At 44.3% G+C, this 26915-nt stretch overlaps 1 protein-coding gene across 3 annotated transcripts in view; it reads right to left on the minus strand.

Annotated features, from left to right (window-relative positions):
• sema5a (sema domain, seven thrombospondin repeats (type 1 and type 1-like), transmembrane domain (TM) and short cytoplasmic domain, (semaphorin) 5A) overlaps nucleotides 1–26915 on the minus strand; it is a 202208-nt gene that overhangs the window by 141133 nt on the left and 34160 nt on the right. For all 3 annotated transcript variants that reach the window (XM_042298964.1, XM_042298963.1, XM_042298965.1), the window contains 2 exons: nucleotides 9445–9671; nucleotides 1127–1226 (listed from right to left, as the gene is read on the minus strand). In XM_042298964.1, coding sequence (XP_042154898.1) covers nucleotides 1127–1226; nucleotides 9445–9610 — 266 coding nt within the window. In that variant the 5' untranslated portion in view covers nucleotides 9611–9671. The remainder of the gene's footprint in view (nucleotides 1–1126; nucleotides 1227–9444; nucleotides 9672–26915) is intronic.

Consider the following 26915-nt stretch of genomic DNA (forward strand, 5'->3'; position numbering starts at 1 on the left):
ACACACACAGACACTCTAGTTAGAGTTAATCTAAGCCCAATCTCAGCTGGCCAGAGAACACTTCAGACAAACACAGACACTCTGGATTAAATATGATGTGCTTGACAGAGACAATGAGCTTAACTTGAGAACACTCTGTGGCAAGTGAGTGGATAGCCAGAGAGAAAGAGAGGGAGAAGCATAGAGAGAGGGGGAAAGATAATTTTATTTTTATTTATTTTTTATTTCACCTTTATTTAACCAGGTAGGCTAGTTGAAAACAAGTTCTCATTTACAACAACAATAAACAAGTCAATAACACAGTAGGAAAAAAAAGAGTCTATATACATTGTGTGCAAAAGGCATGAGGAGGTAGGAGAATAATTACAATTTAGCAGATTAACACTGGAGTGATAAATGATCAGATGGTCATGTGCAGGAAGATATGCTGGTGCGCAAAAGAGCAGAATAGTAAATAAATAAAAACAGTATGGGGATGAGGTCGGTAAATTGGGTGGGCTATTTACCGATAGACTATGTACAGCTGCAGCGATCGGTTAGCTGCTCAGATAGCAGATGTTTAAAGTTGGTGAGGGAGATAAAAAAGTCTCCAAATTCAGCGATTTTTGCAATTCGTTCCAGTCACAGGCAGCAGAGAACTGGAAGGAAAGGTGGCCAAATTAGGTGTTGGCTTTAGGGATGATCAGTGAGATACACCTGCTACGGGTGGGTGTTGCCATCGTGACCAGTGAACTGAGATAAGGCGGAGCTTTACCTAGCATGGACTTGTAGATGACCTGGAGCCAGTGGGTCTGGCAAAGAATATGTAGCGAGGGCCAGCCGACTAGAGCATGCAGGTCGCAGTGGTGGGTGGTATAAGGAGCTTTAGTAACAAAACGGATGGCACTGTGATAAACTGCATCCAGTTTGCTGAGTAGAGTATTGGAAGCTATTTTGTAGATGACATCGCTGAAGTCGAGGATCAGTAGGATAGTCAGTTTTACTAGGGTAAGTTTGGTGGCGTGAGTGAAGGAGGCTTTGTTGCGGAATAGACACAGAAAGAGCGAGAGAGAAGCAGAGAGAGAGAGAGAGAGAGAGAGAGAGAGAGAGAGAGAGAGAGAGAAAAAAAAAAAAAAAAACATATTACCTGGCTCCGACTATCAGTTCGTTCTGGCTGGGGTCAAAGGTTAGCTGGGAGTAATCCACCGTGCCCTCAGCCCGGAACCTGTGGATCCACGGCTCCATATCTGCCAATCAGTGTAGAGAAAGATACACAGTAATCAATGAAACAGGAGGAAAAGAGATCAGAGAAAAAAGGGGTGGATAAAGAGATTAGCCAATAGCCACAGTATGTAATAAAGTGATGTAGGCCTATATTATATTGTCTTTGTGTGTATCGTTCTGTATTGTGATTTTATGAAAACGAATGCTTCTTGCCTGGTGATGTTACACACTCCCTCGCAAAAGAGGTTCAAACCAGAGGGGAGTTCCTGGTAGAATGAATATTAAGTTAAAAAAAGCCTTCCAAGGAGACCTAATGTACCCTATATCCTGTGCGTCTCCAGATAGCTGTAGTCTATCTCAAGGGCACAGAAGTACAGTGTCCCACCTGGGCTTTCAACCAAATGCCTTCCACTCCATTTACTAAACCATTACTGCAGCTAGCAGGAACTAATGCATACAGTACATCGTGTGTGAGAGGAGGAGGGTTGTTTGTGTGTGTGTGTGTGTGTGTGTGTGTGTGTATGTGCATGCCTGTCTGAATCCAAGGTCCTTCTAAAGTGAATCTGAGACGGATGCATCTCATGGTTGTCAGTGCCTTGACCTTGGCCCTGAACCCAGAGATAGAGATTCCCTATTGGTACATCACACACACACACACACACACACACACACACACACACACACACACACACACACACACACACACACACACACACACACACACACACACAACAAAAACCCCAGACACAGATCACCCTCAACACGCCTGTCTCCATGGCGCCCAACCCATTAGCCCTTGACCAATAGAATCAAATATTCCTGTCGGGTTGCTGGGCGATTAGTGTCGGGCCCCTACTGTCCTGTAATCTGATAGGTAGTGAGTCAATAGTTAAGGATATGGACTAGGAGTAAATGTACCATAATCCCTGGTCTTGGGTCAGATATAGTCCAATCCCCTAATAGCTAAGGTAAGCATTGGAGAGAAGATAATCTGATTCTAGGTCTGTGTGTCACGCCTGCTCCCGCTCTCCCACCCTGGCGCTCGAGGGTGCCAGGCTGCCCAGAACTACACACTCCTGCCACCATCATTACACACACCTGCTTCCCTCATCACGCGCATCAGCAATTCATTGCACTCACCTGGACTCAATCACCTGTGTAATTTCCTCCCCTATATCTGTCTGTTCCCCAGCTCTGTTCCCCGCTTCAGCATTAATTGTTGTTTGTCATTTTGTTACCCGGTTCTGATGCAGTTCCTGTCCTGTTCCATGTCTGTGCTAAATGAAATGTTCTTTTCTCCCTACCTGCTTCTCTACTCCAGCGTCAGTTCTTACACTGTGGTTTAGGGCAGGTTCTTCTCCGGGCGTTTCCTCTCACTCGGCACATAACCTGCTCTGTAGTCACAATAACATATCACTACACACTGATACTAGACAGTATTCTATTCTAATAATCCCCGTTTGAAACTGCTAGCAGTATGTCTTATGTTCATCTAAATACAGTATTTCTAAATATCTGGTGCCACTGTGGCTCAGGGATTTCAAAACACTTTGCATGGTAGAGAATGAAGCCATTTAGGACAATTACTGTGGTGAATATTATGTTGTGATCTGTCTATACCTGTCCTGTACAAAATCTGATATGGGGTGGGCCTGGCACTGATCGAATACAGCTCGGGTTGAGGTAAAAAACTCACCTCGAAAAACTTTGCGTCAAAAATGTGAAACACCTGTCAGAAGACATCTTGAAATGAAACCACAGTCTCCCTTCACTGCATCAAACCAACAATCCACTGTTTACTTCTGTCAAGCCAAAGCATTCAGCCCAATACAACAGGGAATCTCTGCCTGCCGGCCTGCCTTCCTGTGAGTCACTGCTAGGAGCTACATACTAAAAAATACAGCACTGACTCTACCTCCTTGTCAAACTGCAGGAGCACAGAACACTATCATAGCACATTCATTCCGCCTAACATGATGGCATCACTGCTAACAAAGACATTCCTTTCCTCTTCCTTCCACTCTCCAGGATCTAAAATATTAATGAGAATGAGCACCAGTTAAACTGGGAGGAGGGAACTTTCAACTCGCAGACGCAAAGCTAATACATTTTCATTAGCCTGGGTGAAATAAATATTGTGGAGAGATCACGACAAATTCCGCCCTAAGATTTGGCTGTGGTTAATGGCTTGTTCCCCTCTAATTCTACAGGGGGACGGGAGTTTGGGATGCGCCTCTCTGGTGCCGGTGACAGGCTAGTTTTTCATACCGGGGGGAAGCATTCAGAGCATACAAATGTGGCAGCGACACCATCAGAGGGAAACCAAGGCTTCAGTTACCCTGTGTTTCCCCCATAAATCATGCTAAGATCCCACTGGGGTATAGCCCCACTCAGGTCCCTCTCAGAGGGGGAGGCAGAGAAGGGTTTTTAAGTGAATACAACGCCCACCACACGGAGGATTTATGTGTTTTATGACAAGGTGAAGGGCTCATAAACATTCATAAGCATTGATAAGCATTCATAACCAGAGCAGATGTGTTACCCTGGGCTCTGGGCTCTAATGAGAAACAGACCAGACTAATGTTGGAGAATGGCAGCAGGACATTACGGTTTGGTAGAGCGTTGAGTGATCTTGGTAGAATACTAGAAAGTTATATGGAACATTGAGTGATTTGGTGGATTACCTCAGGGCTTCAGTATAACATTGGTATGTTTTGTAAGGCTCTAGGGGAGTAGCAATAGCTCCCTTAGGAGCATTATATTACAGTTGAACCTCAAATTAACTCTGACCTTGACCTCTACAAAAGGAACCAATGGGATTTAAAGAACTTCTTCACTAAACAAGATCTGTTTTTTTTTTAAATAGCCCCTTTAAACAGTAGAACGTCTGGGCCTCAAGGGACCCCTCCCCCTTCAAGTTAATGAGCATTCTGACTGCAACATTCTAACACTGTAATTAATACATTTCATATATGCGATCGCAAAAAGTAATCATTTGGTTGTGTTTATGAAGACAATGATTTTTTTTAAATAGCATTTTCATGAGCTTGTTATTGTTAGGCTATAAGTAAAAATATAAAACACAAAAAACACATTCAAGTGTTTCATACATTTTATTTGTGGGTTGGGTTTGTAATAACTATGGAACAGAAGGCATGTGTGTTGGAACACATTAACAGCTTCTTTTCATAATGACAAAATGAAATAAAGACCCCAACCACCAAGACGCGTGGGTCAGCAAGACGGGAGGTCAGCAAGACGGGTGGTCAAACGATGAAAACATCATTAGCCAAAACATCATTATAAGTGCCAAGTGGCCTTGATAAATAGTGAAAATCAGCACAAAAGTAACAGCTGCATTACAATGAATGTGTCGACATGACAGCAGTCAAAACCAGAACATTATTGTCAGCTACGTGCTTGTGTGCATCTTCACACCATGGCATTGGTTGGAGTTCAATTAACTGTTATTCCTTGTCCTAGCAATTGACAGGATTTTTGTCACTTTCACTTGCTTGTCACACTGACATACCTTTGCAAGACATTAAAAATGGCAGAGTAAAAAAAAGGAATCATGAGCAGTCAAAATGATTGCTTTAGCGGTTCTAGTGTTAAAATATGGTCCCCCGACTCGCTCTCTCTCTCCAGGCATTTCTCTAGTCTTTTACTTCATGCTTTTAATGCGTGTGCGATAATGTAATCGAATCATTACTGTGCTTGTACCACAGCCGGGTGCATCGGGGGCTTGGCTGCTGATGAGACAGAACCGTACAGTGTGCACGTGTGTATGTGTGTGTGTGTGTGTGTGTGCACGGTTTGGGAAAAGAACTCTGAGAACACGGCCAGGGCTGCCATGGCAAAGAGCCAAGCCGAAACCGGCACACTCCCCTCCCCCTTCCCTTCCTCCTTTCTATCCCCCTTTCCAAACTTAGCCTTTTTCCTTCTCCATCACTCTTTCCAGGTTTGTTATTCTGGGTTTTGAAACAGAGCGGCTGACACACAATGACAAAGTGACAGACTATATAAATATTTACACCTTAGCTTCAGAAACTAGGGCAGTGTTCAGTCTCAGAGTGCTCAAACTGTATAAAGAACAACCTGACCTGAAACAATAGGCACATTTGGAAACAACTGGAACTAGAATACTGCAGGTTTCTAGGAGTAAATCGGGGGTCATTGAGGGTATAAATGGAGTACCTACGTTTATATTCAATTTGAATTCAGCCTGACAAGATGTGTCCAACTGGGGAGACTGTGGCGTGTTTGCTGTCCCATGTGGTAAAGGGAAAATGTGAAATTACAACTATTTTGTGAATTGAGAAGAAAACCTTAAAGATGCACTGCAGAGGGTGAATCCTGACAGACAAACCACAATAAAACATTTCAATGCATCCTGCACTTCAGAGGGAAACCGTTTAAGAGAAGAAAGAAAGGAACATTTAACAAGATGACCTAATGACCTCTGTGTGCCACATGGGAAAAAGAAACACAGCTGTAACTTAAGACTTAAAGAAAACACATGAAGGTAGAGGCAGTGTGGACTACATTTCATTTCCTGTGTCAGTATTCAAATGCAGCATTGTGGGAAGTTTGGCCGTAAATAGAATGCACTGATGCTTAAGAATGTAGCAAGTTGGTCTCGCAATGGACTTAGTGGGCTGTAAAAAATATTCCCCATGGACCAATTAAATCGTCTTGGTCTCCAATCGTTGATGTGGCGATTGCGAGCACACAACACAACACACACACACACACACACACACACACACACACACACACACACACACACACACACACACACACACACACACAACAACAACTCTCTAACAATGTGTTACTCTTTGAGGAGTGATAAAAGTGAAAGTCCATACACCGCTGTTAAACAGACACGTCTTCTCAGATCCTCCGAGACGAGACCTTGAATGGTGGCGAGATGACACTGTTTACTGCACACGTTTTAACTATCTTCCATAACTTCAACATCCGCCAAGGAACAGTCGTTAAACATATAACTTCAATAATATATCTCTGGAGGTTAGGACTGCTGATTGACTCATAAACCCACACGTGTTCCAAAAGAATGAACTGTGTTTCAGAACAGTTTTTCTGATAGAGGATACATTTTTGTTTAAAGTCTGATTTCATCATGGTTGACATTAAGAAGTAATTCCCGAAAGGTTCCTTTCAGAATCAGAAGTTCTATGACTAGTTCAAAGATCTAAATTCTGTCTGTCAGTTTTGAGCTACGCAGCTTCAAATCTTTCTCACTATAAAACATTTTTCTTGGAATGAAAACTGCACCCAGAATGACAAAGGAATGGACCATTTCTATAATTCAGCCTTTGAAAATATCACAAGGGAGTATTGCTGTACAGTAGCAGTTATTTTCGCTGAGCAAAGAGCCAAGTCAGAAAATCACCACCCTTTAGGGTTGAGTCTTTCATGTGTGTTAGAGTGGCACACCCTGCTCTGAGCAACCCACAAGCACCAGACCAGACAAAACACAACAGTAGAGTACAGTGTGTCACTGGAACAGCTTTAGTGCCATATTCCATCAAACCCACTAACCAGATTCCCAGGATAAGTTATTTTCAAACAATCCCAGAAATCCGTTTTTCGCTTTAGATTGAATATGGCCCTTGGATACATGGAAGACATGGGAGTATAGCGAGGCCCACCACAGCTAGCCCAGTCAGTGTGTGTCCACCCTAAGAAAACACCTGACTCTCCAGGGAGTTATATTTATATTATATTGATATATTTTCATATTTATGTTTGAGGTCTTTGTAGTTCTTCGTACTCTTTGGAGGACCTGGGATGTCCCTCCTAACTTTAGAACTCAGCCGGACATGACGTGTACAGAATATAGAGAGCAGTATGTGTGTGTGTGGCTGTGTTCTATTATACTACATATTATAAACTGGGTGGAAGGCTGAATGCTGATTGGCTGACAGCCGTGGTATATCAGACTGTATACCCTGGGTATGACAAAACATTACTTTTTACTGCTCTAATTACGTTGGTAACCAGTTTATAATAGCAATAAGGTGTGTGTGGTATGTGGCCAATATACCATAGCTAAGGGCTGTATCCAGGCACTCAGCGTTGCGTCGGGGATAAGAATAGCCGTCAACCGTGGTATATTGGCCATATACCACACCCCCTCTGGCCTTATTGCTTAATTATACTACATTTCCTCCCAATTCTCCTCTTCCCCATCCCCTCTACAGTCACCCCTCTTCTCCTCTACCCCCTCCCCTCTTCTCATGTACCCCCTCCCCTCTTCTCATGTACCCCCTCCCCTCTTCTCATGTACCCCCTCCCCTCTTCTCATGTACCCCCTCCCCTCTTCTCATGTACCCCTCCACTCTTCTCATGTACCCCCTCCCCTCTTCTCATGTACCCCTCTCCTCTTCTTCTCTACCCCCTCCCCTCTTCTCCTCTACCCCCTCCCCTCTTCTCCTCTACCCCTCCACTCTTCTCATGTACCCCCTCCCCTCTTCTCCTGTACCCCCTCCACTCTTCTCATGTACCCCCTCCCCTCTTCTCATGTACCCCCTCCCCTCTTCTCCTGTACCCCCTCCCCTCTTCTCCTGTACCCCCTCCCCTCTTCTCCTGTACCCCCTCCCCTCTTCTCATGTACCCCCACCCCTCTTCTCATGTACCCCCACCCCTCTTCTCCTCTACCCCATCCCCTCTTCTCCTCTACCCCCTCCACTCTTCTCATGTACCCCCTCCCCTCTTCTCCTCTACCCCCTCCCCTCTTCTCCTCTACGCCCTCCCCTCTTCTCATGTACCCCCTCCCCTCTTCTCCTCTACCCCCTCCCCTCTTCTCCTCTACCCCTCCCCTCTTCTCATGTACCCCCTCCCCTCTTCTCCTCTACGCCCTCCCCTCTTCTCATGTACCCCCTCCCCTCTTCTCCTCTACGCCCTCCCCTCTTCTCATGTACCCCCTCCCCTCTTCTCCTCTACGCCCTCCCCTCTTCTCATGTACCCCCTCCCCTCTTCTCCTCTACGCCCTCCCCTCTTCTCCTCTACCCCCCCCTCCCCTCTTCTCCTCTACGCCCTCCCCTCTTCTCATGTACCCCCTCCCCTTTCTCCTCTACGCCCTCCCCTCTTCTCATGTACCCCCTCCCCTCTTCTCCTCTACACCCCCCCCCCTTCTCATGTACCCCCTCCCCTCTTCTCATGTACCCACTCCACTCTTCTCCTCTACCCCCTCCCCCTTCTCCTCTACCCCCTCCCCTCTTCTCATGTACCCCCTTCCCTCTTCTCCTCTACCCCCTCCCCTCTTCTCCTCTACCCCTCCCCTCTTCTCCTCTACCCCCTCCCCTCTTCTCCTCCCCTCTTCTCTTCTCTTCTACCCCTCCCCTCTTCTCTTCTACCCCTCCCCTCTTCCCTTCCACCCCTCTTCTCCTCTACCCCTCTCCTCTTCTCCTCTTTATCTGTGTTCAGTGTTTATATCTGATTAGTAACCAAACTGTTGCCATACTTTATTAAGACCACTGCATTTCCATGACTGCAGCAGGCACTGTGTGTTTGGACTGGAACATTAGGGAACGCAAACTGTTGACCTCAGGTGACAATGCTAGTGTGCGGGTTGGTCACCCCAACTACCACGGAGACTCACAGAGGACAGCAGATAGCATTAGCCAGACCGTTAGTCATCGTCCTCACACTCAATAGACTGAGTGCTGAAGGCAACCCAACTAACCATGAGCTAACAGAGGACTATGGTGTCTGTGTGTGTGTGTATGTGTGTATGTGTGTATGAGTGTATGTGTGTATGTGTGTATGTGTGTGGGTGTGTGTGTGTGTGTGAGTGTGTGTGTGTGTGAGTGTGTGAATGTGTGAGTGTGTGTGTGAGTGTGTGTGTGTGTGTGAGTGTGTGTGTGTGTGAGTGTGTGGTGACCTTGCCCTTTCGCTCAATTACACCCTAGACAGAGAGCTATATGATTAGCTGACAGTCTCTGCTAGGATGGAATGGGCGCAGTGGCATTTGGCTGGTATGTTGTGAGTGGAGAGAACTGAATTAATTTCTATCCATGTTTTCGTCTGGTGAAGGTTTATAGTATTATTTATGGCTGAACTGCTCCATAAAATATGTTCTTTAATGCAGGAAATATATATTTTTAAATTAGATTACAGGAAACACTGAATAACAAAATATGAACTTTCACGACGGAAAGGGAATGAGTGTGTGCATGACTGTGAGTGTGTGAGTGTGTGTGTGTGACCTACCTGTGTGTGAGATGAGGGGGTGTTCTGCCCGGTGACAGGGCGACTCAGGCAGCAGCACCGGCCCTCTCCTGCCAACCACGCCCCCAGCCCACAGGACCAGCATGCAGTGCAGCAGCAGCACCGCATGCCGGGTAAGGGAGAGGCGACCCACGGGGGGCGGAGCCATGGGAAGGTGGGGCGTCGGTTACTTCCTGTTGGGCCGTGAGCTAATCGCATTAGAGACACGCCTGTAGAGAGAGAGAAGCAACAGAAGTTCCTTTAGTTTGCTTGCAAAAAAGTCTTATTGAGGCAGAGAGAAAGACGGAGCTGTGAATTTCAGCTGGTAATAATTGGAACTCTTAATAAACCACGAGTGAGGAAGAGACAGAAAGAGAGCAGGGGAGAATAAAAGAAAGGAGGAGAGATAAGACCAAAGAAAAAGCAGAGAGCGAAGATAGAAAGTGCTAGAGAAAGGAGAGCGGAGAAAGGGAGATAAAGAGAGAGATATGGTTCTAGTGTCAGAGCTGAGGCAGCTGCTGTCACATTCACCCTGATGGCCCCTGAACTGTAACCTCTGACCCCTAACACATGAATCAGATCTGCATGCCCTCACACAGCATGAGCGTGCGTGTGTGTGTGTACACATGACCTTCGTGTGGGACACACTACTCCTCATGGGGCCCGTTGAAACGTGGATCCCATAAAAACACAAAATGAAAGTGTTTAAAGGTACATGCATGGCTATTCCGACTCCATGGTCTTGGCATCGTGTAGAGAAATATGTCTCTTTTGAAGGAAAGCTTGATGGTGGAATGTACAGCACTCTTGACTTTCTAATGTAAATCACCTGTCAAATACTGCCAGTCAAGACCACTGTATTTAGCAATTCTTTCCTCCCCTTTTCTATAGAAATAATATCCTCATGGCTTTTAGCTTGTCTCCCCTTTAGTGAGCATATTTCCTCAACTCTATATAGTAAAACTGTCCAAATGTAATTTTTTTGAGTTAAGTTTTCCTCCCCTTTTGACAGCCTAGTCTACAGTATCTGACAAACTAAATATAATTTCCCTAAAGGAAGGTTTACCTATTCTATCAGAAACTGCCAGGAAGCCTTTAACTTTAGTAATATTTACCCATTCTAGCATATTTCTGGATTGATGTTTTCCCCTTTTCTGACAGGCTGCACATCATTTGTCATAAACATTCCAAAGACTTGAACATAAACATTAAACATAACTTAAACATTCCAAAGAAAACCTGCAGTCAATTATCTCAAAGCCTGAATTCATAATGTCACCAACATGACAATCTGCACATAGACATGGTATTGACTGACTGCACGATTCCAAGTCAGATCTACTGGGCTGACTGAGTGCTGATACATGTGTATGTGTGTATGTGTGTGTGTGTGTGTGTGTGTGTGTGTATGTGTGTGTGTGTGTGTGTGTGTGTGTGTGTGTGTGTGTGTGTGTGTGTGTGTGTGTGTGTGTGTGTGTGTGTGTGTGTGTGTGTGTGTGTGTGTGTGTGTGTGTGTGTGTGTGTGTGTGTGTGTGTGTGTGTGTGTGTGTGCGTGCGTGTGTGTGCGTGTGCTTTTGCTAACTGTTAGGTGGAGGCCAGAGTACGACTGACACACACACACACACACCCTTATACATTGCTGAGGCCGCCATGAGTTACAGTGGGTGGACGGATAAATCAACCAGCAGCATTGTAAGAGATGTATACAGTAATAATACAAACAGGTCTAAATCATTTTTATCCAGGGGCGATTGTGTAAACCCGTTCTTGATCTCTCCCACAAACACACAACCATAACTTGCACACTGCTTTTCAATGGCATCATCTTCCGCATAATACTCCTGGAGTAGCACCGCATTAGAGGCCACACACAGTGTTCCTCCCTAAACAAGATGAACACGTGTTCAAGGTCATGTATTTACATTACAGACCATAAATACTCGGGTTTAACCCTGTGTTGTCCCAGACAAACGGACTGTATTAAGACCAACACACCATTTATCTCCATTACAACATGTAGACAGCTACAGAAGATATGGAAATAGAATGGTGGAGATGAATGCTATCACCAACCCTCAAAGAGTTATACAAAAACACATGTTGGGAAGATGAATACTTATTTGTTTTTAAATATGTACATTTTGAGAGTAAAAATGTTGTTATGGGACTGAAACTCATTGAATGACATTTTAATTCAGGGGAAAGAAAAACACACTGAAACACATTCACACTATTCTGTAGAGTGGGAGGTCTTTGTGAGACCGATCGGGATTAAAACCTGGGTGTCTAGCGTGTTGCAATACTGTGAAAGCCTGCGTGGCTAAAACCAGGGTGATATCTTGGGGGGACAGTGAGAGTCTTCATGTTTCAGCCAAGGTCACTTATCTTGCGATTGTGGTTACAAACCAGCTCCATTACACATGTTGTAATTGAACTGATCAATATGTCAGAAAACCAGGGAGAATCATACTGTCACACCCATATTGATCATGTCTGAGTTTGTCTACGGTAGCAATATTGCATGGTTAATGAATAACCTCTGAAATGAACCACAGCTTAGTGGTCAACACGAACGCATGTGAGTTCACACACACACACACCCTAATGTTCCATCTGTGTAAACAGACAGTAGGGTGTTAGCTTGGGGTCACATCACCATGTTGATAGATGCTGCCTCTCTCCACACCAGACACAGACACAGACACAGACACACAGACACACACACACACACACACACACACACACACACACACACACACACAGACACACACACACACACACACACACACACACACACACACACACACACACACACACACACACACACACACACACACACACACACACACACACATAAAGCAACCCCAGACTTCACATTACATTCTAAGTTTAGAGGAAAACCAAAAAGAGAGGCCTGAAGTGTGTGTGTGTTTCTGTCATTTGAATAAGTTGGTAGGTTGGTTGTCTGTCAGTTAGTCTAGAATACATGAACTATATGAACTGTGTGTCCGATGTGAAGTGTGAATCAGTGTGTTTGTAAAATAATGAGAATAAGAATATGATTAAGAATAGAATGATGATATCAGCATCAAAGTCACTGGGTCAGTAAGCAGGCTTTTCAGCTTTTCTCTCTCAAAATGATGTGAGGGTTGAGCCACTGAATAAATGTTGATTCATTTCTAACGGAAGATTATTATCACAGTCAGATTAGAAAGCTGTTTGTTAAAGCCTGGTCTGTGCGGTTGGAACAGGGATTACACACACACACACACACACACACACACACACACACACACACACACACACACACACACACACACACACACACACACACACACACACACACACACACACACACAGAGAGAGAGAGAGAGTGGTAAAGAGAAATTCAGGGCTGAGCAAACAGCTCAGTGTTCTCTAGACCAGGTGGCGTGTGTGTGTGTGTGTGTGTGTGTGTGTGTGTGTGTGTGTGTGTGTGTGTGTGTGTGTGTGTGTGTGTGTGTGTGTGTGTGTGTGTGTGTATTCTCCCCAGGTGTGTCAGTGTGTGAACATTTACTGCTTTCAGGCCCATAATGCATTTCACCACCTCAAGCTTCTTATCCCAAACTCATATTTCCCCTCAGTCAGACAGAAAGCTGTGTGTGTTGATATTTCCCCTCAGTCAGACAGAAAGCTGTGTGTGTTGATATTTCTCCTCAGTCAGACAGAAAGCTGTGTGTGTTGATATTTCTCCTCAGTCAGACAGAAAGCTGTGTGTGTTGATATTTCTCCTCAGTCAGACAGAAAGCTGTGTGTGTTGATATTTCTCCTCAGTCAGACAGAAAGCTGTGTGTGTTGATATTTCTCCTCAGTCAGACAGAAAGCTGTGTGTGTTGATATTTCTCCTCAGTCAGACAGAAAGCTGTGTGTTGATATTTCTCCTCAGTCAGACAGAAAGCTGTGTGTTGATATTTCTCCTCAGTCAGACAGAAAGCTGTGTGTTGATATTTCTCCTCAGTCAGATAGAAAGCTGTGTGTTGATATTTCTCCTCAGTCAGACAGAAAGCTGTGTGTTGATATTTCTCCTCAGTCAGATAGAAAGCTGTGTGTGTTGATATTTCCCCTCAGTCAGATAGAAAGCTGTGTGTGTTGATATTTCTCCTCAGTCAGATAGAAAGCTGTGTGTTGATATTTCTCCTCAGTCAGACAGAAAGCTGTGTGTTGATATTTCTCCTCAGTCAGACAGAAAGCTGTGTGTTGATATTTCTCCTCAGTCAGATAGAAAGCTGTGTGTGTGTTGATATTTCCCCTCAGTCAGATAGAAAGCTGTGTGTGCGTATTTCTCCTCAGTCAGACGGAACGCTGTGCGCGTATGTTGATATTTCCCTCGGTGAGTTAGAACATTTCCCATCACAAACCTAACTCTACTAACTTTCAGGATTGCTTCTACCCAATCTGTTCCACAAACAGTATTCCGGTGGAATAAACACTCGAGTGTGGGCTGTGTGTGTATGTATGTACGTCCCCTCGGAAAACCACACTGAGATTCCAATCTGTTTGGTTTGTAGCTGACTCTCTGGAGTGGAGGGTTTTTAAAACAGAAACGTTATACAGTGAGTGTTCTCTGCTGTGGACAGATGGATGGTGTAAGGCATGAGTAATGGAACACATGGATGGAGGACTGTAGAGGGGCTGTAAACAGGACTGTATAAGGATTGTAGAGGGACTGAAGAGAGGCTAGAGGGACTGTGGCGGGATGGAAGAGAGACTGTAGAGGGATTGTAGAGGGGCTGTAGAGGGACTGTAGAGGGATTGTAGAGGGGCTGTAGAGCATTTGCAGAGGAATTGCAGAGGGACTGTAGAGGGGCTGAAGAGGGGCTGAAGAGGGGCTGTAGAGGCATTGCAGAGGGGGTGTAGAGGGGCTGTAGAGGGGCTGAAGAGGGGCTGTAGAGGGGCTGTAGAGGGGCTGTAGAGGGGCTGTAGAGGGGCTGAAGAGGGGCTGTAGAGGGGCTGTAGAGGGGCTGAAGAGGGGCTGAACAGGGGCTGTAGAGGATTTGCAGAGGGACTGTAGAGGGACTGTAGAGGGACTGAAGAGGGGCTGTAGAGGGGCTGAAGAGGGATTGTAGAGGAATTACAGAGGGACTGTAGAGGGGCTGTAGAGGGGCTGTAGAGTGGCTGTAGAGGGGCTGTAGAGGATTTGCAGAGGAATTGCAGAGGGACTGTAGAGGGGCTGTAGGGGGCTGAAGAGGGGCTGTAGAGGAATTGCAGAGGGGCTGTAGAGGGGCTGAAGAGGGGCTGTAGAGGGGCTGTAGAGGGGCTGAAGAGGGGCTAAACAGGGGCTGTAGAGCATTTGCAGAGAGACTGCAGAGGGGCTGTAGAGGGGCTGAAGAGGGGCTGAACAGGGGCTGAACAGGGGCTGAACAGGGGCTGTAGAGGAATTGCAGAGGGACTGCAGAGGGGCTGTAGAGGGGCTGTAGAGGGGCTGAAGAGGGGCTGAACAGGGGCTGAACAGGGGCTGAACAGGGGCTGTAGAGGAATTGCAGAGGGACTGTAGAGGGACTGAAGAGGGGCTGTAGAGGGGCTAAAGAGGGATTGCAGAGGAATTGCAGAGGGACTGTAGAGGGACTGTAGAGGGGCTGTAGAGGGGCCGTAGAGGGGCTGAAGAGGGGCTGTAGAGGATTTGCAGAGGAATTGCAGAGGGACTGTAGAGGGGCTGTAGAGGAGCTGTAGAGGAGCTGTAGAGGGGCTGAAGAGGGGCTGTAGAGGGGCTGTAGAGGGGCTGTAGAGGGGCTGAAGAGGGGCTGTAGAGGGGCTGAAGAGGGGCTGTAGAGGGGCTGTAGAGGGGCTGTTGCAAGTGTGTGGTTGAGGGTGAGGTCAAAAGGTTGAGGAAAAACTAAAACACTAATAAAATTAATAAAACTAAAAGCAACCGTATTCAATGACAACTGTTGGAATATCCAAATGTACTGAAACCCTGATGACTACGCAAATACTGTATTTAACTGTACTAAATCTTTGTCTTTGGAGAAAAACTCTCTCACACCCACTGTGGTAACAGACTGTATTGTACAAAGGTCCGAAGGACTCTTGAACTAACCCTGAGTTGACTGGCCACAGCCTTGGTCCCATTTAAATCTGACACACTAACACAAGCACACACACACACAGACACACGCACACGCAATCACAATAAACCCAGCAATTTCAGCTGTGTCCCGCCCTTACTCTCAGAGGTTCCCAAATCCTGATGTTATTTTTACCCATCACTCCTCAGCCTCCAGCAGTGTGTGTGTGTGTGTGTGTGTGTGTGTGTGTGTGTGTGTGTGTGTGTGTGTGTGTGTGTGTGTGTGTGTGTGTGTCAGAAAAGGGGGATAACAATCACAGTGAGGACTGATGACTGACACTAGACAGAGCAGTCCTTCACCTACAATACAGAGTTGAAGGGTACCTGTAGCAGTGGGGATATATGTTTGGACACACACACACACAAGCAAGCAATTACCTGTGTAACCTTGCCCTGTGGTTTCTGGAGGTATCCCAGAATGAGATGGGAGTTAAACCCATTAAATAATGCTTGGGGGATCTGGCCTCATGGCTTTATAACAGGTGACTCTACCTCCAACACACACACACACACACACACAGAGAGAGAGAGAGAGAGAGAGAGAGAGAGAGACTCCAGAACTACAGTAGGTTGAGGTCAAGGTCAAATAAAGCTGTGTACGCAGTTAAGGAGAACTTCAGTTAATCAAACTATGAAACCCTGACATGTAATGAAAATGTTTTCTGAGTGGATGCCAAGGTAAAGTCTATGGTAGAGACCACTTAACCTGACTAGGAAAACATTTTCTGGTTCAGGTCACGTGGTGAGCAAAAACTTAGGACGCAACTTATCAGCAATCCAGAGGATTTTAAAATGACTCCTTAGCTGTCAAATCATATACTGATGTTTATTTGTGTTTCCAAAGTATTTTCTCTCCTTCTGTGTTTGAGTGACAATGCACATTTCACACAATCTCATTGGTAAACATAAGCTTTAGTTTAAACAACTAAAATGGCATTTAAATGTGTCTACAGATGGCTCACAGTGATCTCTGACATAGTTTGAAGTATTTCCTGCACAAACTCTGATGTTTTCCAGACATTAGAATGCTTAGGAAATGCCTCGGCATCAAAGATCCACATTACCTCAAAGACTGACATGTCCATAGACTGAAACTTGGAAAGGAGAAGAGTGTCATCGGGAAGGTGATCAGGGGAGAGAGAGAGGGAGAGAGGAAGAGAGAGAAGGAGAGAGAGAGGGAGAGACAGGGAGAGAGAGCTGGCCACTATGAAGACCCAGAGGAGTCTACATCAACACACATACAGTTGAAGTCGGAAGTTTACACACACCTTAGCCAAATACATTTAAACTCAGTTTTTCACAATTCCTGACATTCAAGCCTAGTAAAAATGCCCTGTCTTAGGTCAGTTAGGATCGCCACTTTCTTTTAAGAATGTGAAATGCCAGAATAATAGTAGAGAGAATGATTTATTTCAGATTTATTTCTTTCATCACATTCCCAGTGGGTCAGAAGTTACATACACTCAATTAGTATTTGGTAGCATTGCCTTTAAATTGTTTAACTTGGGTCAAACGTTTCGGGTAGCCTTCCACAAGCTTCCCACAATAAGTTGGGAAAATGTTGGCCCATTCCTCCTGACAGAGCAGGTGTAACTGAGTCAGGTTTGTAGGCCTCCTTGCTCGCATACTCTTTTTCAGTTCTGGTATATTCAGTTCTAGTATACAAACGTTCTCATTTGTTCTAGGTTTGCTGTCGCGGACAGCTAGAAACCCAAGCATTTTGCTGCACCTGCTTTAGCATCTGCTAATCTGTGTATGCCATTTTATTAAAGTGGAACTGACAGCGTTTTAACTACTTTGCAGATATCAAACAAACAGACAATCATAATATCAGTAAAAAATATAAAATTCGCAGTTTATGCTACAAAAACCAATTTCATACGACGTTTTAAAAATGTCAATACAATTAAACTAGCAAGGGCAATGATCAAACTAGCACGGGCAAGTCAGTCATAACGTAGCTAATATGCTAGCCTATTCATTGAAAACACAGAGCTTAACTTTAGCTAGATAGCTAGCTAGTTGACAGGAGGACATCATGTCATTGGAGGAGTGGGTGAGTGACTTTTTCCACTCCTATCATTTAAAGGCGGCTACACAGCCAGAGATAAGTCGTTCAGCATTTGGTTAGCTAGCAAGAAATGTGAATTGCTTTGGTAGCTAGCTATGCTGAACAACTGTTTTCCAGTTAGCATATCTCTTGTGTTCACAAATTCATTCTGGCTAGCTACCTACTCCGATTTCAGGGCACTCTTGTCTGAGTGTGCCAGAGCACAGCATAACTGATGAATTTAAAAACGCGCCACACCCATCGAATATGACCTGTGACAGTAAACATACGTTTAAAAAAAAGTAATAGTTAGTCACAAACGCTCTAGATAACATCTAAACAGCCTAACCAGCTCTCTTAGGGTGAGTAAAATGGTCAGAGTGAGGTTCTCTTATTTGTGTCTTGAAGCAGCTAGCTAGCTAGCAAGCTAGCCAACTTTAACCAGTTAGCTTGGGTGCTTGGTTGAGACAACGGATGCATTGGCAGGCAAGCTGCAGAAGGACGAGCAGGCTATTCCCCATCGTTTATAAGTGCAATTCTGACAGCCAACAAGCTAAAAAAAAGTTTGAGAGACTTTATCTAATGTTCCTTCGTTAGATTTGAGCTAATCTTGCTCTGGCTAGCATCAGTTGTTGGTCTTGATGTATAAATAGGGGAAAATAGCCTCCATTTTTATGGTTGTTCAATCAATAGGACTGTAGAGTTCACAAATGTAAGAGGACTCCTGTGGTATTTAGCTACATATTTGCAGAAATGTATTTTATGTCTTTTGCCAAATGTGTTCTAATGATCTAAAGTCACGCTGCTGCAACTTCCTGTAAACACACAGACCAGTTCAAATTGAATGATGCAGGCCCTTGTGGCCTCTGATTGGCTACAGCGCACCGGTCTGCATAGACTCCGGTCCTGGACGAGACAGATGTTTTTATTAGGTTTTATTTACTGCAGTGTATATTAATTGTCCAAACACACGGCTGCTTTCCCACTCTACATTCCTATAGAATTTTCACAAATGCCTTAGAATATTTGGGAATTGCGTATACTAAGAATTTATGAAAACGTGAAAATGACCATAACAAATCAAATGTTATTTGTCACATGCTCCGAATACAACAGGTTGCCCTTACTGTGAAATGATTACTTACAAGCCCTTGACCAACAATGCAGTTTTAAGAAAATAGAGTTAAGAAAATATTTACTAAATAAACTAAAGTAGAAAACACAAACACAAAATGTAACACAATATAAATAACAACAATGAGGCTATACACAGGAGATACAGAGTCAATGTGCGGGGGTACAAGTCTCGACCCGCCCCACTACAGCTTAAGTGCTCAATTGTCAGAAAGCGTTAAAAAAATGAAATGTCATGTTCTTCCAGGGGGTGTATATGAACACATTTTAATAAGATTTTATGTTGCTAAAATGCTGTCAGTTCCACTTTACATTTTATTTGGAATAATGCCATGCCTGGAGCAATAACAACACCGACACAAAAATACACTTACCATCAGCAAGTCTGATGTCAATAATCTAAATGTAGATTCTCCTTAAAAGACAGACAACGTGTCCTATACCACAACATTAAAACGCCTCAGTCACAACCCATACAATTTAGAGAGGTCTTTATTGTTGCTGCCTGGTGGTGAGTTGATAACTTGGACAATGAAATGTGAGCCCTCGGTCGACCAATACCATGATACTCTTTCACCAATCTCACACACACACACACACACACACACACACACACACACACACACACACACACACACACACACACACACACACACACACACACACACACACACACACACACACACACACACACACACACACACACACACACACACACACACACACACACACACACACACACACCTGGTAATGCTGTGATAAGGGACATAAAGCTGTCTGGCGAGGGATGGTGACATTTTTAAGGCTTTAATTACATGGTTGGCTAACGTGAGCCTAGTGGCTCTCTGGCTGGAAATGACACTATCACTGTCATACACACATACACACGCACATGCACACACACAGTCTATCAGTGTCTCCAGCTGCAGAGAGGAAGAGGATTCTGTCTTTTCTTTCTGTTAGATACAGCGTGGACACAGCACCAGGGCCTAAGGTGACTGGATTTAATTGAAAAGCACAGGAGTGCTACCCGGACTGGCCACTGGTGCTACTGTATGTCTCCTTAAAGTTTAGAATAAAGTGTTATTCTAAGGACTTCAGAATGGCAGAACATGTTTCAACCATTGCTTTGTCAAAGTTTGACCTTTTTGGGAGTCGACATATTAAGTACAGCAATCTAATCTATTCTTAGCAGCACTTCAACCAGGCCATAATAGTTACTTTCTTCAAATCCGCATGACAGCAAAGCCAGAAGCAACAGCTGTGCATAAACAATAGCCAAGACATTTTATCAGACGCTCTTATCCAGAGCGACTTACAGGAAGAATTAGGGATTGCTCAAGACTTTTCACCTAGTCGGCTCGGGGATAACCTTTTGGTTACAGGCCCAATGCTTTTAACTGCTAGGCTACCTGCCACCCTATAAGTCGCTGTAAATTGCCAGCTGAAAAAACACATTTCTCATTGTCAGTACTGTACACATAAATTAGAGAGTAGTAAAAGTTAACCAACTTCCCGGTTCAATGAAACCAAGATAATAATCTTCCAGAGACACCGCCAGGAGAGGTGAGAAGAGGTGTGAGTTAAGGACTAATAGATCTCTGGTGATGAGGACACTTAGGCTACACTGCCAAATCAACATGTGTGCAAAACCCGTAACCAGACGAAACTTAAGGAAACAATGTCACCACTGATCATTCTACGATAATCGATCATTTCAATAAGCATTATTCTACGGCTGGCCATGCTTTCCAACTTGTTCTCAACTGGCCTACCTGGTTAAATAAAGGTGAAATATATATCTTTTTTAAAGTACAAATCAGAGTGAGAGAGGGAGAGCACATGAGAATATGTTGCAAAACACAAAATCGCCCACTTGTCTACACATACAGATAATAACAAGTTGACAAACCCCAAATCCAACATAATTATATTCCCCAAAACATAACTCTCTCACTGTCTCCACACTAGTCCCACACGAAAGGGTGAATGAGGCTTACTGTACATGGATTTTATTTGACCGGACAGGTCAATTGTGAACACATTCTTATTTACAAGGACAGCCTGGCAGTATGAGGATCATAAGGCATCTGAAAGCCTTGAGCAGCCCTGATGTGTCACGATACTGAGACTATGTGGAGGGTCAAATCAAATAAGCAATTGGTACCAGTGGAACCAATTAATCATCCCGTGCCTGTGTGTATGTGTGCGCTTGCACAAGCGCAGAGGATATAATTTGTCCTGTTAAAATGTTAAAATACAGACTGGCACAACAGCGCAGAGTGAGTGAGTGAGTGAGAAAGATAATGAGAAGGAGAGAGATGGAGGGAGAGTCACAGACGGGATTGGAGAGACATTCGAACAGGACAGAGACTAAGCAGAGCGTGTGGGTGTTCTCCTCAGGACATGAGGAGTCCGTGAAGGAGAGGAATGGAGACAGAGCCTAGAGGCATCCGATCTGATCACGTCCCAACTAGACCGGGGAAAACAGATGTAGAGGACTTTTTTTGTCTCCTGTTAGCTGGTGTGTGTGTCTGTGCGTCTGTGTGTGCCTGCATGTCTGCCTGCGTGGGGTTGTCTGATGACTGGGAGATCTGGAAGAGGATGACAGCAGTTTGGTGAATTGTTTTCCACAGACAAGGATTTAGTTAAATCAGGATTGTACATTTTCTAATCATAGCTTGGTGTCTGACTTCTGCCCTAGTCTCAACCCGTAGGCACTTCTTGTAACTTGATCTGAAAGGATTGAGTATAGGCATAAGCAAGCTGGAGAATAATTCCTCCCAGCCTACCATACAAAATAATTACAATATTCCTCATCTCTTCCGCTCAGATCTGGAAGACGTGCCTAGGGCCAAGGGGGTATAGGGACTGGCATTGGGCATTTGACTCCTAATTGGCCAACTAAAAAATGAGGAGAGCCTTTGATCTGAGCGCCACCTCCCTCTTTTTCGGCTCCCTCCCTTCTTTCTGCTCCCTGCTAGGATGGATAGAAACAGTGCAGATAATGAGATCTGAATCTCAACTACCGCTAGTGAAAGTAAGAGCAGTGTCACGTGCTCACTTGTAGAGTCCCAAATCTCAAAGGTTTCCTTTGGTGCAGATTGCACATTTAGGCCTGAATTTGATCTTGAGTAAAGCTTGTGCAGCTAAAATATGTAAAGTCAATTGTTTAAGTGAATGACTGAAGTCTTCGAATTGAGAATGTGCATCCGAGGTTTGACCACAGTCCTAAGAGAACCTGTACAAAGAGGGACAAAGGTTCTGTACAATGTGATGTGCCATTAAACAAGTAGCCCAGAAACTTTAGACCAACAACACAGAAATCTTGACCAATATACTCTCTGTAATTTATCTGCTTCTTCCTCATATTGGTCTTCTGGCAGTATATTAGATTAAGTTAATTAAAGAGGAGGATGGAGAGGAGGAAGAGGGAAGGAAGGGGGAGGAGAATGAGGACGAGGAGTCTGACACATATGGACAGTAAATGACACATGACTTCCCTACTGGGTCCTCCAAGATGTGTCTTAATAATGACACACTGATTACCTCTCTCTCTCTCCTGAGCCAGTAATAAAGTACAGTAGAGTTAGAGATTCAAAATGGCCTCCTAACTAATAAGCTCATTTACATCCCTGAGAGGAGAGTAAATAAATCAGATAATTTGCGATTGCAGGGTCTTTGAAATTCAACACGTTTAGAAAAGCACATTTCTTAGGACACCAAGGCTTGGGGATTATGATACTATAGGGAGATGGTAATTGTGTTTCTTCCCCTCCTTTCTAAGAGCTGATGTATTCTTCCCCTGAGAGAAAGCAGAGTGTTTTTGAAGTATCACAACAAACCAATTTATCCTTCCACAGACCTATACCTATGCTGAATGGTAAACCATGAAACGGTAGAACATTAAGGTGAAAAACAAGGACAACGCAGCGCTGCTATTTTTGAATAGGTAAATCATGTAGAACCTGATGAAGCACTGTAGGCCTACAACGAGTGGTGCTGATGGGTTGAAAACTAATACCTAAAATAAATCTCAATAAAAGAGGTCCTCCCGTCTTTAATAAGAGATTGGTAGAACTCGCTTATAGCGAGATGGTTAGGGTCCACTCACGGGCAACAACCTCCTGACACCTGCCGGTAGATGTTCGATCATGTTGGGCTTTAAAGATCTCCAATGGCATTTCCTCCAGGGAGAACCTTCAAAGGCGGACTTTTGTTTATGCTGTCCATCCTTTGTTTTATAGATGTATTCTGTATGCTGATCTTTGCACCGCTGCAACCAAAGTGGCCAGCGATGGGAACACAAACATTTACATCTCAGCCAAACCATATAGATATAGAGCTGATGATGGGAAGTACATCCTACACCTTGTATTCACAGTGTCAACACCAGAATAGTGTAAGTCACCTCGACAACCTACGCTTCTATTAACACTACACAGTTAAAAACCTACGCTTCTATTAATACTACACAGTTAAAAACCTACGCTTCTATTGACACTACACAGTTAAAAACCTACGCTTCTATTAACACTACACAGTTAAAAACCTACACTTCTATTGACACTACACAGTTAAAAACCTACGCTTCTATTGACACTACACAGTTAAAAACCTACACTTCTATTAACACTACACAGTTAAAAACCTACACTTCTATTGACACTACACAGTTAAAAACCTACACTTCTATTAACACTACACAGTTAAAAACCTACACTTCTATTAACACTACACAGTTAAAAACCTACACTTCAGCCGACATCATGTCCAAAAGATTCAGACCACACACCCTGTGCCCTCATGTCCCCATCATTATATCTGTGACATCAATGACAGTCGTTACGGACACGCTAAGGTCATCAGAGGTACCTGTTTGTCCTTCTCACAGCTCGTTAGCCAGCGCGACAAAGCCATCGCTACAGAGGAAAGGTTGTCTTTGAAAGCTTGCTAGCGGGAACATCAGTGTAAATGTCAATGTGAAGGTCAAGTGACTGGGGGAAGTTGGGGAGAGAGGTGATGGGGGACCCAGTGAAGTGGAGTGTGATGTTCGTGCCCGAATTGAGTGAAAATGCCCCAGGAGAGCACAGATGGTCAAAAATAAATCATCCTTAAACACAACTAATTTGAGTTTGTTTCAAAATGTTTGTGGTGTGTGTAAAGACAGCCACTTGTAATTACAGAAACGGCAAAACCGATATCACTGTTGTAAACAGCCATGTAACGTCACGTTTCAAGAGCCGATCCAAGAAGCTTTGATAGAATACAATGTCAAAGAGTTAACAACCAAACAATCAATAGAAATTCCATTTCCACTGTCAGGATTTTGAGGACAGAAAGCATCTATCAAACGTTAGAGTGAGAGAAAAAATGAAGCCAAAAGTGATTTCCTAAGAGGGTAGGGTTATTAATGTTTTCTCTTCAGGCAGTTCACACCCCACCCTTATCTAATCAGGACCCACTATAACACATCACTTCCGATCTGTCTGATCAATCCCACACTCCCCCTGACACAGGAAACATCAGACAGACAGATAGGACATACTAAACCTTTAATCTACTGTACTGGAGAGTAGTGAATCATCTGCATCACACACACACACACACACACACACACACACACACACACACACACACACACACACACACACACGAGAGCCTGGAGTGGGGTTGCTGAACACCACTCGCATGATCACAGACTTTAGGCTTCCAACTCATATCATTAATAGAGCCTTTTAAAGATTAGGCTAAATGTTGTGAATATTTGATCGCTTTTAAACAGCAGACAGCTAATAGCAGGTCTTCAGGGTACAACAGCACTTCTCCAAAATACAGGCAACATGAAAGGACATTCTCCTAATTGAACTAAATGCATGTTGTACGAATTACAAAGCACTGTGATAATTTGTCGGCGACGCCTCCCTACACAGACAGACACAGACATTCAATTCAACTGGGATGAGAGAGAAGGAGAAAGGGAGAGAGGGAGAGAAAGTGCAAGAGACCGAGACAGAAACAGAGAGAGAAACAGAGAGAAAAAGAGAGAGAGCAAGAAAGACAAGACGAAGAGGAAATTCATTCAGTGAATAGGTGTAACATATCCTGTCTGCATGTGTGAGACGCTAGATAACAAGCCCCTGTAAATCCTTTACAAAACTGATTACAAGGCTGTCTGTCTGTCTGGGCCAGATCAACCCCAACAACATATCAAACCGTTTAGCCCGGCTGTAAACTACTGCTATACATAGCAGTTAATCTGTGTTTTACATTCCTGCCATTCAGACAACAAAACCATGCAGTCTGTGTGTGTGTGTGTGTGTTCTGATCCTAAACCCGGACTACACCAGGTGTTTGAGTGTCCCAGGGCTTTGTATATCTGTCTGATGAGACTAGAGGGAAACGTCAACACATCCCAAATCAACAACTGCTGAAGACTCCTCTTCTGCCCAGTCTTCTTCACGCCCAGTCCTGTGGGGGCTTTTGTTCTCACCCAGCATTAACATACTTTGATTCAGCACTTGATTCAGCCAATCAAGGTCTTGATGATTAGCTGATTGGTTGAGCCAGGTGTGTTAGTGTTAGGCTGGAACAAACACTCCCACACCTTGGGGGTCTACCAGACATCATATATCATCACAACTGAACAACTCTGTCAAAACAACACACAGCTAAATCAACACAAACCCTGAATGAAGATGTGTGTTGGTATGGCATGTCTCCATTTCGTCAGGTCTCCTTGCAAAATATACATTCCAGCCCCAGTTTGTCTCCCTGCTAAATATACATTCCAGTCCGGCCCAGCCGACCTAATCAGCGATGCCTTTGATGCTATGTTTCCCTTCAAAGGAAGATGCCATCACTTTCAACTTTAACTCCAATGTATTCATTCAACATCTATCTTTAGCATGTAATGCCCCATATTGCCAGAGAGAAAAACAATGTATATTCATGATAGTCGAACTACAACACACCTGAGTCTCTACTCTTCTCTTCCTCTTTCCCACTATATCTCTTCTCTCCTCCCTTTCTCTTAATCTCCTTTTCTGTCTCTGTCTTTGTCATTCTCATTCTCTCGGTCTCTTTCTTTCTCTCTCTCCCTCTCTTTATCTCCTGGCCTTGGCAACTGACCTAAATCTCCCTAGATTATGCCATGAATTAATTTGGAAAATAACTCCAAGTACCCGTCATATAGAGAGGAGCAGGGGGTGAAGGGGTGAGTGTGGAAGGAGAGGTGAGGAGAGGGAGAGAGGAGCAGGGGGTGAAGGGGTGAGTGTGGAAGGAGAAGTGAGGAGAGGGAGAGAGGAGCCGGGGTGAAGGGGTGAGTGTGGATGGAGAGGTGAGGAGAGGGAGAGAGGAGCAGGGGGTGAAGGGGTGAGTGTGGAAGGAGAGGTGAGGAGAGGGAGAGAGGAGCAGGAGGTGAAGAGGTGAGAGTGTCTTGCTATAAAGAGCACCTGGGATAACACAGTGGAGCAGCAGCAGCCCTGGGCCCCTGAGTCCATGTGTGTGATTGTAGGGTAGGAGCAGATGTCTGTCTAGAGAAGGAGAGTGTTTTTGTCTTTGTGTCAGTTTAACCACACTGGAGTGTGGAATCGGTGTCACTGTGGGTGCAGTTACAGTTTAACAGTGGAGTTTTACTGGTCTAAAGTTGTCTACCTGTATGGACTTACCCCTTCTCCCCTCTGCTGATAACACACAAGTTCATCATCATCATCATCATCATTCTATTATCATACTGTGGTTGATGTCTAAAGAGGATACTTATAACCATGACCAACGCTGAGCTGTATGTGGACAAAGACGTATACCAGATGTATTAGTATGTGTGTCATATCTTATATCTCCTGTCTAGGTCTGCTGTATGATTAACATGCTGAAACCTGCTATATGTCTGAAACTTGGATTAGATTTTAGTAGATGGCTGTTTTGGATCTCTCTCTTTGTGTGTGTGTGTGTGTGTCAGACAGACAAATACTACCAGAACCCACTGGATTCTCCAATTATATTGAAGGACCTATAGGACAAAATACAAACCCTCCAACCCAAAAAGTGTTGATGGTATCCTAAAGGAAATTATGAAATATACAGACCACAGATTCCAATTGGCTATACTTAAACTCTTTATCATCATCCTCAGCTCTGGCATCTTCCCCAATATTTGGAACCAAGGACTGATCACACCAATCC

Source organism: Oncorhynchus tshawytscha, linkage group LG16 (genome assembly GCF_018296145.1).
Source record: "Oncorhynchus tshawytscha isolate Ot180627B linkage group LG16, Otsh_v2.0, whole genome shotgun sequence".
Classification (NCBI taxonomy): domain Eukaryota; kingdom Metazoa; phylum Chordata; class Actinopteri; order Salmoniformes; family Salmonidae; genus Oncorhynchus; species Oncorhynchus tshawytscha.